At 35.5% G+C, this 14,326-nt stretch overlaps 1 protein-coding gene across 8 annotated transcripts in view; it reads left to right on the top strand.

The window, feature by feature from the left end:
* Positions 1-14,326, top strand: part of KDM6A (lysine demethylase 6A) — a 214,842-nt gene that overhangs the window by 118,195 nt on the left and 82,321 nt on the right. For all 8 annotated transcript variants that reach the window (XR_005985746.1, XM_041742245.1, XM_041742247.1 and 5 more), the window contains exons 7-8: positions 144-198; positions 4,654-4,688. Coding sequence is in view for 7 of the 8 variants with exons in the window: in XM_041742245.1 (XP_041598179.1) it covers positions 144-198; positions 4,654-4,688 (90 nt within the window). In the remaining variant the exon portion in view is untranslated. The remainder of the gene's footprint in view (positions 1-143; positions 199-4,653; positions 4,689-14,326) is intronic.

The raw sequence follows: 14,326 nt of genomic DNA on the forward strand, positions 1-14,326 counted from the left end.
AGTAATTCTCGTTGGTTGTCTAATATGTTTTATTTGTATAGTGTAGTTTTCATGAATTATGTCAGACTTAATGTACCTGAAAATTAGGACACATTTATATGACTGAATTTAGTACACTGATTTTTCTCATTCTCTTCTTGCAGCATTTTCAGTTAGCTTTGGTTGACTGCAATCCATGCACTTTGTCCAATGCTGAAAGTAAGTATTTTTAAGTAATGGTTTTCTACATGTATTCAGATCACCTCATGGCAAATAATAATAGTAGTGATGATGACGATGATGATAGTAATAAAATCCTATGTAATTTTTCTTCTAGAATTGTTGAATCTAACTGTATTGGTTGCCATGGCTACTTGTACAAATGGAACATGTGAGACCAGTTATTGTGAACAGCCTGTGTCTAAAATAGATATGCCAGTGAACTGGGTTGTTGAATTAAAATTGTCCACACTAATGAACAAAATTGATTATTTGTGCATTATATTGTAGATGACTTGAGAGATTAAAAGCAGAGTTTGCCAGTCTTTTAGGAAAAATGAGTATACAAAGATTCTTATGTGATACCTCACTGATTCCGGGTCTGTGGCATTAAGATTATTGATAATTATGAATGCATCCTTTGATTTTTTTTTTGTTCTCGTTTTACACATCATATATATAAAGTTTGAAGTGACATTTTTCAATTAATTAAAAAAGAATGTGTGTGAGAAACAGTTCTGATATAGTGGTTTTCTTCAGTTATATTCTGCTTCTGTGTATGTTTCATTCCCAAAGCAGATTGGTTTGATTATGATAGGTTTATCAATAAGTGTATGTTGGCATATTTATTGTAAAGTAGCCAAGAAAATTTATAAGGATATTTATTGGGTTCAAGCTGGATTTCTTTAAAACTTTCTTTCTTGAAAAATAATATATAAAAAGTTGAATCATTCTTAAAATTTTAGGTCAGAGGATTCTAGGTTTTAGGAAGTGTTTTGCTTTAAGTGACTCATGTTCTAACCTTAGAGAATGGCATTAAGTGAAAAGCAGTGGCAGTGTTAAGAATGGCTAAGAAAATGATGGAATACATGAAAAGGCTGTAGGAATTAGGATGTAACTTGATAGTATGTGAATTATGACCTGGTGTGGATTAAATCATCATCTAAACCAGACCAATTATCTCATATTTTCTACGAGGGGCAATTTCCTGAGAAAACAAAATATTTCTGTTTTCATTTTTTCTTTTTTAAAGATTTTATTTATTTATTTGAGAGGGGGAGAGAGAGAAAGATGGAGAAGGAGCACGAGCAAGGGGAAGGGCAGAGGATGAAGCAGACTCTCTGCTGAGCAGGGAGCCAGATGGAGCTCCATCCCAGGCTCCTGGGATCATGAGCTGAGCTGAAGGCAGAGGCTTAACCAACTGAGCTACCCAGGTGCCCATCTATTTTCTTTAAATTAAACTGATCAGTATATTTGCAGAATAAATGATGGGAAGGTAAGAAGTGCAGCAATATTTTAGTTTCTTTTTTCTTTTTAATATTTTATTTATTTATTTATTCATGAGAGAGAGAGAGAGAGAGAGAGAGAGAGAGAGAGAGAGAGGCAGAGACACAGGCAGAAGGAGAAGCAGGCTCCATGCAGGGAGCCCAACTGGGATTGATCCCGGGTCTCCAGGATCACGCCCTGGGCTGAAGGTGGCGCTAAACCGCTGAGCCACGTGGGCTGCCCAATATTTTAGTTTCTAAGATGAGGTTAGATTAGAAAAAATTTAACCTACTGATATATTTATTGAATGTTAATTTATACTTTTTCCTTAATTATGCAAGAATAGGAAAACCACTCCTTTTCATTAATTGATTTCATCTAGTACCTTAAAACTAACTCTCATAATGATATGTCAGTTTGAATGATAACTTCTGAGGGATGTTTCATAAATTTCAAACTGAATATTTTGGTAAATCTTCATTTTATTCTACTCCGTTGAAGTTAAATCTCAATTGTAGGTCATTGCTCTTGCTTGAGAGGAAAACACCTACATCTGTAGAATGAGCACCACTGGGCAGAAAACTTCCTGTTGAATGTGAAGAAGATGATTTGAACCATAATGAATATATCTTCCAAGTTTACTATGTCTCTGTTCTTCGTTGTTGAGAAAGAAAATAGGAGGGAGGGTGACCCACGTCCTGTTTTGCCTAGGACTGAAGAGTTTGCCTGGACTCAGGACTTTCTGTGCTACAAGGCTGGTTACTGTGATGGAAGGGAACATGCTTTATTTAGAGAGATTAGGCCATTATAGTTCAGTTGATTTGGGTAGTTTATTTTAGGCTGTCTGCATGATTACATGATAACCACAGTAATGGCTGATGTCTCACAGAGCACTAACAAATGTAGACTGCCTACTTTGAGCCAGACATTATTACTATTTAAGTATCAGGCTTTTATTATCTTTGCAAAGCTTATTTCTCTCTGAATTTTTAACATCATTACTTATTTCTGTATGCCACAGACCTTAACTATTCCTTGAAATCTTACATATTACTTTGTGATACTACAAATATCAGAAGATTATAGAAAGTAAAGTAAGCTTTATAAAATGTCTATATGAGATAATTCTCTTATGGCACAGTTCATTTATGCAATTAAAAAATAAATAGATACACTTAGGGTTCTAGAACTTTTTAAAGAAGGGTTAGTTAAAGTTTTGGTGTTTTAAAAAGTAGAATTGTGGTGATGTGAGATTTCATTATATGTTGGCCCCTTGGGATAAAATTGTTTCCTCTAGATTTAATTAATTCTCTTAATTTTAAAAATAATGTATAGTTTCTGAATAAAGTTTAATTTCAGAACCTTTTATAGTAATATTTGTTAAAAATTTCCACTTCTAAAAAAATTCCACTTCTAATTGAGATTTAACCAAGGGGAGCTTTTTCTTAGATGATGACTTCTAAGAATTTCAATATGTGGTGGTTTTCACACTGTAAAAGACGGCACTGGATTTAGTAATTCATTGGATAGGAAAGCCCTAGATGGAGAGCCTAGGGACCGAGCTTGGAGGAAGTTTGGGGTGGTAGTAGGATGCTAACTAGTTGCTGTTCTTTTCTTCCTTATCACGTTTATTAGAAAAGTAAAAAGATTGGGGGAAATAAGTGTAGATTTTCGATCTCTTTCTCATTCTCTTAACCTTAATCCAGTCTTCCTCCAGTGATGTAAGGTGAGATTTGGACTGGAATCTCAAGGGAGAGCTATGTTAGAGGAATCTCAAGGGAGGAGAGTGGAAAATGAGAAAAGCCCTCAACAGATGTAGGTAGAGGAGATATTTATGTATGTAGAACTTTTATTTTTATGTGTTTTCCATGAAAAGCTCTTTTTCATCTTCTAAAGATATTTTTGTTTTGCCTCTGATTAGTTAACGTGTGATATTTAATGATTATTTATGGAGAGATATAGCACTTTACTTTCGATCTAAGAATGTTGGATTTTAAAGTTTATTATGTATTTTGTTTGTTTTGTTCTTTATGATTATTGAGCTTAGTTATTCCCAGGTGCTGGTCTAGGGTATAGGTATCAAAATCTCTTGCAGAACTGATTAAAAACGCAACTTTCCAGGCCATGCCCCAGGCTCACTGAATCAGAATCTCAGGAATGTGTATTTTTAACAGACCTCCTAGGTGAATCTTAAAGTTAGGGCAATCAGTGATACAGTTTGCTGTGTATCCCCTAGTGAATACTTGACAATAGCTGTGTGGACCTTGTTTTTAAAGATCTACATAAACATTTTGCATATAACTTTGAAAGACTCCCAGACTCCTTGAAATCCAGCTATGAAATCCAGGTAGATAGAACATTAAAAAAAGAAAGTTATCATTGAAGAATGAAAATTATAGTATTGAAGTAGCTAGGATCCAATTCTGATTTCTGGTTCATTGTTGCTAGGATCCAATTCTGATTTCTGGTTCATTGTTGCTTTTGAGTCATTCATACTTTGGTGATGCGCAATATCAGGGGAACTACAAATAGAAGCTGATATATATTCTTACTTGATTTTCAAGACATATTTTTGTTAATCTTGGGAATATTTACTATTCTAGCCTTCTAAGTAGTTTTTGACCTTTTTTTCCTTTAATAATTCTGAAGAACCAATAGAGAAATGCAACAGCTAGTTTCCTCTGTGTTTTATTACTAGCATCATCCTGCTTTATGACTTCTTTATAAATGTTATGAAATATGGTATAAGGAATTATAGGCTTTCTTTGGCTTTAATGTTTTTTTTATCAAATGGTGGCTTTACTGTACTTTATTGACTTGGAACTTGGTTTTTAAATACCATGTTTGAAATGCATAGATTATAAGAGTTTTCTCTATTTGCTTCATCTTGCAATTTTGAACTTTCTAAGGAATATAACTAACTTACTTGCTATAGATTTTAATGTTAATAATTACACTGACAAAATTTGATAATGACCAACAATGAATACATGTGGCACATGTGGCATCTTATGTTCATGTTCTTTAGTGTTTGTTGTATATTCTGTTTTATTAAAAATAAAAGTTGTGTCTCATTATCACTTAAATCTCTGTAGTGTAGACCGTGCTTATGTTTGACATTTTATATTCTTAATTTACCCCAAACATTACTATATTGGTATTGATTTTTATTTCCCATCATCTTTGCAGTTCAATTTCACATTGCCCACTTATATGAAACCCAGGTAAGTGTTTTAATTTACCTTACTTAAGCAAAAGTGATCACACCCGTGTTATTGTAAGTGAAGTCAGACATACATATAATGTAATGGGATTCTGGGCATTATCTCTTTCATATATTTTATATTCATTAAATGTGTTCAAGATTTTGCTTAGTGAAACAGTACTTGCTGTATATGAAGAAGTTTCACTTAATAGGTTTTGCCTCTAATCTTGAGCTATTTGCAGCCTTAAATGACTATATTTAAGATTTCTCTTATTCTTGATGTGGGATACCTAGTTTTTCTTTTTTTTTTTTTTGCAAAGTATTCATAGATAGTTGTGATAATGCATTGTTTTTAGTTTTGCTTTTTCTTCAGATTGAAATATCCCTTCCATATGTCACTATTTGAAAGGCATGTTAAAGTCACCTCTTGATCTCATTACCAATCCTCTTATGATTGCTATACTTAAAAAAAACCTTTTCAGTTTAATTTTAGAACATTTTATTTTGATGCATGGCAGATTTTGCTTAGTTGTGTGATAAAAGTTGTGTGTGATTTACCACATAGACATTTACTCTTGGCAGTGGGATGGAAAATCAGTTATAAGTTGGTATGAAAGCAAAATATTAAATAATCCAAAGTTTACACAAAATATTTTATAACTTTTTTTGGGGGGGAGAAGCACTGTTACGTTTGTACATCTATTTTGTAAGGTCTGTTTTCAGGGCCAACATGAGGGTGTTTAAAAAAAATTAACATCAGGGCAGCCCGGGTGGCCCAGCGGTTGAGCACCTGCCTTTGGCCCAGGGCGCGATCCTGGAGACCCGGAATCGAGTCCCACGTGGGGCTCCCTGCACGGAGCCTGCTGCTCCCTCTGCCTGTGTCTCTGCCCTTCCACCCCCCCCCCCCTCTCTCTCTCATAAATAAATAAACTAACTAAAAAAAATTAACATCAAATTTCTGGACACTTCCATCTGCTGTACCCCCACCACACACACACACACACACACACACACACACACACACAACACACACAACACACACAACACACAACACACACATATATGCGTGCATGCCCACTGAATAAGAATTTATGCACACTCAGGTTTGATACCCTACTAATGTTGGAATTTTATCCACCTTGAGAAGCTGCATGTGAAAATTACATCATCTTGTTAGATCAGTCTTGCTAGTGGTAATCCCAGCCTCCTGTCAACTGCTGATTTTTGCCAAATCAGCAAAGGCCCCCAGGTGAAAGCCTCTACAGAAATCCACTCCCTCTCCAAAGTTGTTCGTTCCTTGGAGTTTGGAGTCTTAACTCTTTCTGTTCTCATTATGTCAGAGTTCTCTGCTGCCTTCAAAACAAGAATTTTTTTTTCCCTAAAATTTTCTAGTTCTTAGATTACTGGTCTGTTACTAGCTGAAGCAGAAATTTTCTGACTTTTATTTATTTTATTTTTTTTGAGGGGATAGTGAGGGAGAGAGAATCCATCAGCGTGGAGCCTGACAGAGGGTTTGATCTCACAACCCTGAGATCATGACCTGAGTCAAAACCAAGAAATGAGTGCTTAACTGACTGAGCCACCCAGGCACCCCATTCTCACCTTTATTTTTTAATTTTTTAAATTTATAAATAAATAAATAAAAAGAGAGTGGCAGAGACATAGGCAGAGAGAGAAGCAGGCTCCATGCCGGAGCCCGATGTGGGACCCCATCCCAGCACTCCCAAGATCATGCCCTGGGCTGAACGCAGACGCTCAACCGCCACCCAGGCATCCCCTCTCACCTTTATTTTTATTTTACTTTATTTTATTTTATTTTATTTTACTTTTTTTTCACCTTTATTTTTAATGAGAGTTTTTGCTGGTGGTGAATTCTAATTTATCTTATTTGACCACTTTGTAATTTACATTCCATTTTATTCTGCCTTTCATTGTTTCTGATGAGAAGTTGTTGGTGTTAATCTTTTAATCTTGTGAAGGTATTGTGGGGACAGGGCCCTCCCTTCATTGTTTCTTTCATTTGATGAATTTTAGTTCCCATTAAGATTAAAACAAAACAAGAACAGAATTCAAGGCAAGCAGAGTATTATTATTAGATGTATAATTATTAGATGGCAAAAGATGACACTAAACCTATGTAAAGATAGAAAAAAATCTCTATTCCAGTACTTAATAACAAGGGTTTTCATTTTCAGGTGAAAATTTAAGACAAGCAAAAGTGCCTCCCTCCACCCCTACCTAGCTATAGAAAGTTACTTTTTTTATGGTTCAGCTGATTTATATGAATTTTTATGAATATGGAATTTTAAAATGTAAATTTAAATAGTCATATGTAGTTAGTGGCTACTGCTTGCTAGGTAACCAGTCAGTTTCTTTTGGAAGTCTTCATGCTAATAAATGTAGAAATAATATAGTATTACCTTACAAACCCCGAGGGCCCTGTCCCCGAATTGCCTTCATAGGATTAAACAAGATCATAATTAAGACAGCAAAGTGAGGGAAATACTGTTTTAACAAGAGTAGTTGAGGAAGGCCTCTCTGAGCAAGAGCTTTTTGGGCTGAGTCCTGAATGGAGAGAAGAGGCCACAGATAAAATCATTTTTGGGGCTGACAGAGTATGTGTGTGTTCCTGGGTCATTCTAATAAAGAGATGTTACTGTCTACCATGGCTTTATGGCACAGAGTTTGTGTTGGAAAGGCAAAAAGAAAAAAAAAAAAAGAGGCCTATGTAGAGATGGAGGTGTCGGGGTTGTTGTTGTTATTGTTGTTTCTTTGAAGGTTTTTTTTTTTTTTGGTTAAATTTAATCATAAATCTGAGTTGGAGTTTATTTTTCAGCTTTATCGAGGTGTAATTGACAAAATTGTAAGATAAACTGCACAATGTGATGATTTGATACACATATACATCGTGAAAGGATTTTTCGCATCGAGTTAATTAACATACCCATCATACCCATAATCCCCCCTGCAAGAGTCTACATACACATGATGCTATAGAGTATTTATCTTTCTCTGTCTGGCTTATTTCACTTAGCATAATGCCCTCCGTGTTCATCCATATTGTTGCAAATGACAAGATTTCCTTCTTCTTTGAGGCTGAAATACTATTCCATTATATGTATATACCACATTTTCTTGATCCATCTTTTTTTTTTTTTTTTGAAGATTTTATTTATTTATTCATGAAAGACACAGAGAGAGAGAGAGAGAGGCAGAGACACAGGCAGAGGGAGAAGCAGGCTTCATGCAGGGAGCCCGAGGTGGGACTCGATCCCCGGTCTTCAGGATCATGCCCTGGGCTGAAGGCAATGCTAAACCACTGAGCCACCTGGGCTGCCCCATCTTTTTTTTTTTTTTAAAGATTTTATTCATTTATTTGACAGAGAGCATAACTGGTTAGGGGGCGGGGTGGAGAGCAGAGGGAAGAGGGAGAGGGAAAAGCAGGCAGACTCCCAGCTGAGCAGGAAGCCTGACTTGGGGCTCAATCCCAGGACCCTGAGATCATGACCTGAAGAGAAGGCAGACCCTTAACCCACTGAGCATCCCAGGTGCCCCTTTCTTTTGATCCATCTTTAGATAGATACTTAAATGTTTTTACCATACCTTGGCTTATTGTCAGTAGCACTACATTGAACATACCTCTTTGAGATAATGGTTTTGTTTCCTTTGAAAATATACCCACAAGTGGGATTGTTGGATGATCCGATAGTTTTATTTAGGTATGGATAATTTTAGTGGGATGTCATCTCCCACACCTATTCTTACTAGATTTAAAAATTAGATTCTCAGGTTTCTATGTATATTATCATACCATCTCTAAATAAAGATAATCTTATTCCTATATATAATGTCATAGGTCTTAGTAAATAATATATTAAGAATTATTCATGGAAAGTTTTATCAGTCATATTTTTATGTTTTTATTTAAATTCCAGTTAGTCATCATACAGTGTAATATTATTTCAGGTATACAATATAGTGGTCAACATTTCCATTCATCACCTGGTGCCCATCACAACAAGTGCTCTCCTTAATCCCCATCACCTATTTAACTCCATCCCCACACCTTCCTTCTGGTAGCCATCAGTTTGTTCTCTATAGTTAGGTCTGTTTCTTGGTTTGCCTCTCTTTTTTTACCCTATGGTCTTCTATTTTGTGTCTTAAATTCCACGTATGAGTGAAATTCATATGATGTCTTTCTCACTGACTTATTTTGCTTAGCATAATACTCTCTGGCTCCATCCACATCATTGCAAATGACAAAATTTCATTCTCTTTTATGGCTGGATAATATTCCATAGTGTGTGTATATATATCTATAGATATATATATATCTGTAGATATCTAGATATCTACACACCACATTTTCTTCATTCATCATTCAGTGCACACTTGGGCTGTTTCCATAATTTGTCTATTGTAGATAGTGTTGCTGTAAACTTAGGGGTGCCTGTAGCCCTTTGAATTAGAATTCTTTGGGTAAATAAATACCTAGTAGTGCAATTACTAGATCGTAATTGAGGAACCTCCATACTGTACTCCACAGTGTCTACACCAGTTTGCATTTCCACCACCAGTATAAGAGAGTTCCCATTTAACCACATCCTCACCAACATCTGTTGTTTGTCATGTTGATTTTAGCCATTCTGACAGATTTGAGGTGATATTGTAGTTTTGATTTGCATTTCCCTGATGATGAGTGATATTGAGCATCTTTTCATGTGTCTGTTGGCTACTTGTGTGTCTTGAAAACGTGTCTATTCATGTCTTCTGACATTTTTTAATTGGATTATTTGTGTTTGGCATGGTTATTATATAAGATCATTGTATATTTTGGATACTAACCTTTTATCAGATAGGTCGTTTGCAAATACCTTCTCCCATTCCATAGGTCGCTTTTAGTTTTGATGATTGTTTCCTTTGCTCTGCAGAGCTTTTTATTTTGATATTGTTCCAATAGTTTATTTTTGCCTTTGTTTCCCTTGCCTTAGGAGACCTATCTAGAAAAAAGTTGCTATGGCTGATGTCAAAGAAATTACTGCCTGTGCTTTCTTCAATGACTTTTATGGTGTCAGATCTCCCATTTAGTTTAAGTCTTTAATCCGTTTATAGTTTATTTTTGTATATAGTGAAAGAGAATGGTCCAGGTTTGTTCTTTTGCATGTTGTTATTCAGTTTTCCCAGTACCATTTGTTGAAGAGATGTCTTTTTCCCATTGTATAGTCTTCCTTGCTTTGTTGAAGATTAATTGGCCGTATAAATATAAACTGCAGGTTCATTTCTGGGTTTTCTGTTCTGTTGATTTGTGTGTCTGTTTTTGTGCTAGTACCTTAGTGTTTTGGTTACTGCAGCTTTGTATTGTAACTTGAGGTCTGTAATTGTGATGCCTTCAGCTTTACTTTTCTTTTTCAGGGGGATTTGGCTATTCAGGATCTATACAGAATTTTAGGATTGTTCTAGCTCTGTGAAGAATGCTGTTGGTATTTTGATAGGGATTGCATTACCTTATAGATTGCTTTGGAATAGTATAGGCATTTTAACAATTTTTGTTCTTCCAATACATTAGCATGGAATGTCTTTCTCTTTCTTTTTTGTCATCTTCAATTACTTTCATTAGTGTTTTCTAGTTTTCAGAATATGGGTCTTTTTCCTCTGTTTAGATTTATTCCTAGGTATCTTGTTTCTAGTACAATCATAAATGGGATTGATTCCTTCATTTCCTTTCTGCTGCTTCATTTGGGTGTATAAAAATGCAACAGATTTCTATACATTGATTTTTGTGTCCTACAACTTTACTGAATTTGTGTTTATCAGTTCTAGCAGATTTTTGATAGATTTCTTTTGGGTTTTCTGTATATTGTATCAGGTCACCTGCAAATAGTGAAAGTTTGACTTCTTCCATGCTGATTTGGATGCTGATTTGGATGTTCTTTTTGTTACCTGATTGCTGTGACTAAGACTTCCAGTACTATTTTGAATAAACTTGGTGAGAGTGGACATTCCTCCCTGTCTTGTTTCTGATCATAGAAGTAAAGCTCTCAGTTTTTCCCCATGTAGGATGATGGAAAATGTGGGCTTTTCATATATATGGCTTTTATTTTATTATGTTGAGGTCTTCACTCTAAACTTGCTTTTTTGAGGGTTTTTATCTTGAATGGATATACTTTATCAAATGCTTTTTCTTCATCTTTTGAAGCGATCCTGTGGTTCTTATATTAAGCTGATTGATTTGCAAATACTGAACCATCCTTGCAACACAGAAATAAATCCCACTTGATCACGGTGAATGATATTTTTTAAATGTATTGTTGTATTTGTTTTGCTAGTACTCTGTTGAGGATTTTTGCATCTATGTTCATCAGAGATATTAGCCTGAATTTCTCTTTGTGTGTGTGTCTTTATCTGGTTTTGGTATCTGGGTAATGCTGGCCTCATATAGAATGAATGTGGAGGGGATCCCTGGGTGGCTCAGTGGTTGGGCGCCTGCCTTCGGCCCAGGGCGTGATTCTGGGGTCCTGGGATGGAGTCCCGCATTGGGCCCTGCATGGAGCCTGCTTCTCCCTCTGCCTGTGTCTCTGCGCACCCCCCTCCCCCCGCCCCGTGTGTGTCTCATGAGTAAATAAAATTAAAAAAAAAAAAAAAGAATGTGGAAGTTATCCTTCCTTTTCTACTTTTTGGAATTATTTGAGGAGAACAGGTATTCACTCTTTAAATGTTTTGTAGAATTCACTTGTGAAGCCATCTGGTCCTAACTTTGTTGGGAGTTTTTTGATCACTGCTTCAATTTCTTTGCTGGATATTAGTCTGTTCCAATTTTCTAATTCTTCCTGTTTTAGTTTTGGTAATTTATACGTTTTCAGGAATTTATGCATTTCTTCTAGGTTGTCCACTTTGTTGGCAGATAGCTTTTCATAATAATAATAATCTTAAAATTTATTTCTGTGGTGTTATTATTTCTCCTGTCTCATTTGTGATTTTATTTGGATCCTTTCTCTTTTCTTCCGATTAAGTCTGGCTAGAGGTTTACCAATTTTTAATTTTTTTTTTGCAAGAACCAGCTCCTGGTTTCATTGATCTCTATTGTTTTTTTTTTTTTTTCATTTTGGTATCATTTGTTTCTGTTCTTATCTGTATTATTTCCTTCTGTCTGCTGGCTTTTAGGCTTCATTTATTGTTATTTTTGTGGTTCCTTTAGGTGTAAGGTTAGGTTGTTTATTTGAGATTTTTCTTGCTTCTTGAGGTACATCTGTGTTGCCATATACTTCCCTCTTAGAACCACTTTTGCTGCATCCCAAAGATTTTGGACTGTTGTGCTTTTATTTTCATTTGCTTCCATAGTATTTATTTCTTTGATTTCCTGGTTGACCCATTCATTACTTAGTATCATGTTATTTAACCTCCATATTTGGTGGTTTTTGGAGATTTTTTCCGGTGGTTGACTTCTAGTTTCAGAGTGTTATGGTCAGGAAAGGGCATGGTATGATTTTGATCTTCTTGAATTTGTTGAGTCCTGTTTTGTGGCCTACTATGTGATCTATTCTGGAAAATGTCCCATGTGCACTTGAAAAGAATATGTATTCTGCTGATTTACGATGGAAGGTTTGGAATATATCCATTATAACCATCTTGTCCAGTGTGTCATTCAAAGCCATCTTTACTTACTGGTTTCTGTTCATTGATGAAAGTGGGGTTTTAAAGTCCGCTACTATTATTGTATTATTATGGATTAGTTCCTTTATGCTTTTTTTTTTTTATTGTGTTAAGCATTTGGGTGCTCCCGTGTTGGGTGCATAAATATTTACAATTGTTGATTCTTCATTTTAGATTGTTGCCTTTATTATTATAAAGTGTCTATCTTTGCCTTTTATTACATTCTTTGTTTTAAGGTCTAATTTGTATGAAATAAGTATTGCTACTCAAGCTTTCTTTTGACAGCCATTTCCCTGATAAATGTTTTTCCATCCCCTCACGTCCCAGTCTGTATGTGTCTTTAGATCTAAAATGAGTCTCTTATAGGCAGCATATAGACAGATCTTATTTTTTAAATCCATTTTGTCATCCTTTGTCTTGATTGGACCATTTATTGTATTTTTGTTCAAAAATAATTATTGATAGATACATATTTATTGCCATTTTATTAATTGTTTTGTGGTTGTCTTGAGATTTTCCCTGCTCCTTTCTTACTGTTCTTTCTTTCAAGGTTTGCTGATATTCTTTAGCAACTTATTTAGATTTCTTTCTAATTATTAGGTGTATATCTATTACTATTTGGTGTTTTAAATTGTATATTTTTTAACTTAAATTGAATTAATTAGCATATAATGTATTCTGGTCACAGAGGTAGAGGTCAGTGATACATCAGTCTTATATAATACCCAGTGCTATTACATTACCCATTTACTCCATCTCTCCACTCACCTCGCCTCTAGTGACCCTCATTTTGTTTCTTATGATTAAGAGTCTCTTATGCTGTGCCTTCCTCTCTGTTTTCATTCTTTTATTTTTCCTTCCCTTCCCCTATGATCCTCTGTTTTGTTTTTTAAATTCCACATGAGTTGAGATCATATGATAATTGTCTTTCTCTGATTGACTTATTTTGCTTAGAATAATATCCTCTAGTTTGATCCACATCATTACACATGGCAAGATTTCATTTTTTGATGGCTGAGTAGTATTCCATTATATATAAATACTACATCTTCTTTATCCATTCATCTCTCAGTGTACATCTGAGCTGTTTCTATAGTTTGACTACTGTGGACATTATTGCTATAAGCCTTGGGATGCAGGTGCCCCTTTCAATCACTACATTTATATCATTAGGGTAAATACCCAGTTGTGCAGTTGCTACCTCTGTTTTCAACTTTTTGAGGAACCGCCATACTGTTTACACCAGCTTGCATTCCTACCAACAGTGTACAAGGGTTCCCCTTTCTCTACATCCTTGCAAACATCTATTGTTTTCTGACTTGTTAATTTTAACCAATTTAAGAGGTGTGAGGTGTTACCTCATTGTGGTTTTGATTTGTATTTGCCTGATGCCAAGTGATGTTGAGCATTTCATCATGTGTCTATTGGCCATTTATTTATCGTCTTTGGAGAAATATCTTGTTCATGTTTTTTTGCCCAGTTCTTGGTTGGATTATTCTTTGGGTGTTGAGTTTGGTAAGTTGTTTATAGATTTTTGATATTAGCCCTTTATTTGATAAGACATTTGCAAATATCATCTCCCATTCTGTCAGTTTTCTTTTGGTTTTGTTGACTGTTTCCTTTGCTGTGCAAAAGCTTTTTATCTTGATCAACTCCTAATACTCATTTTTGCCTTTGTTTTGGAGACCTCTCTAGTAAGAAGTTGCTGTGGCTGAGGTCACAATGGTTGCTGCCTGTGTTCTCTTCTAGGATTTTGATGGATTCTTGTCTCACATTTAGGTCTTTCAACTATTCTTTTTTTTTTTTTTTTTTAATTTTTTATTTATTTATGATAGTCACACACACACAGAGAGAGATAGGCAGAGACATAGGCAGAGGGAGAAGCAGGCTCCATGCACCGGGAGCCCGACGTGGGATTCGATCCCGGATCTCCAGGATCGCGCTCTGGGCCAAAGGCAGGCGCCAAACCGCTGCGCCACCCAGGGATCCCGTCTTTCAACTATTCTG

The sequence above is a fragment of the Vulpes lagopus genome, chromosome X, assembly GCF_018345385.1.
Source record: "Vulpes lagopus strain Blue_001 chromosome X, ASM1834538v1, whole genome shotgun sequence".
NCBI lineage: Eukaryota > Metazoa > Chordata > Mammalia > Carnivora > Canidae > Vulpes > Vulpes lagopus.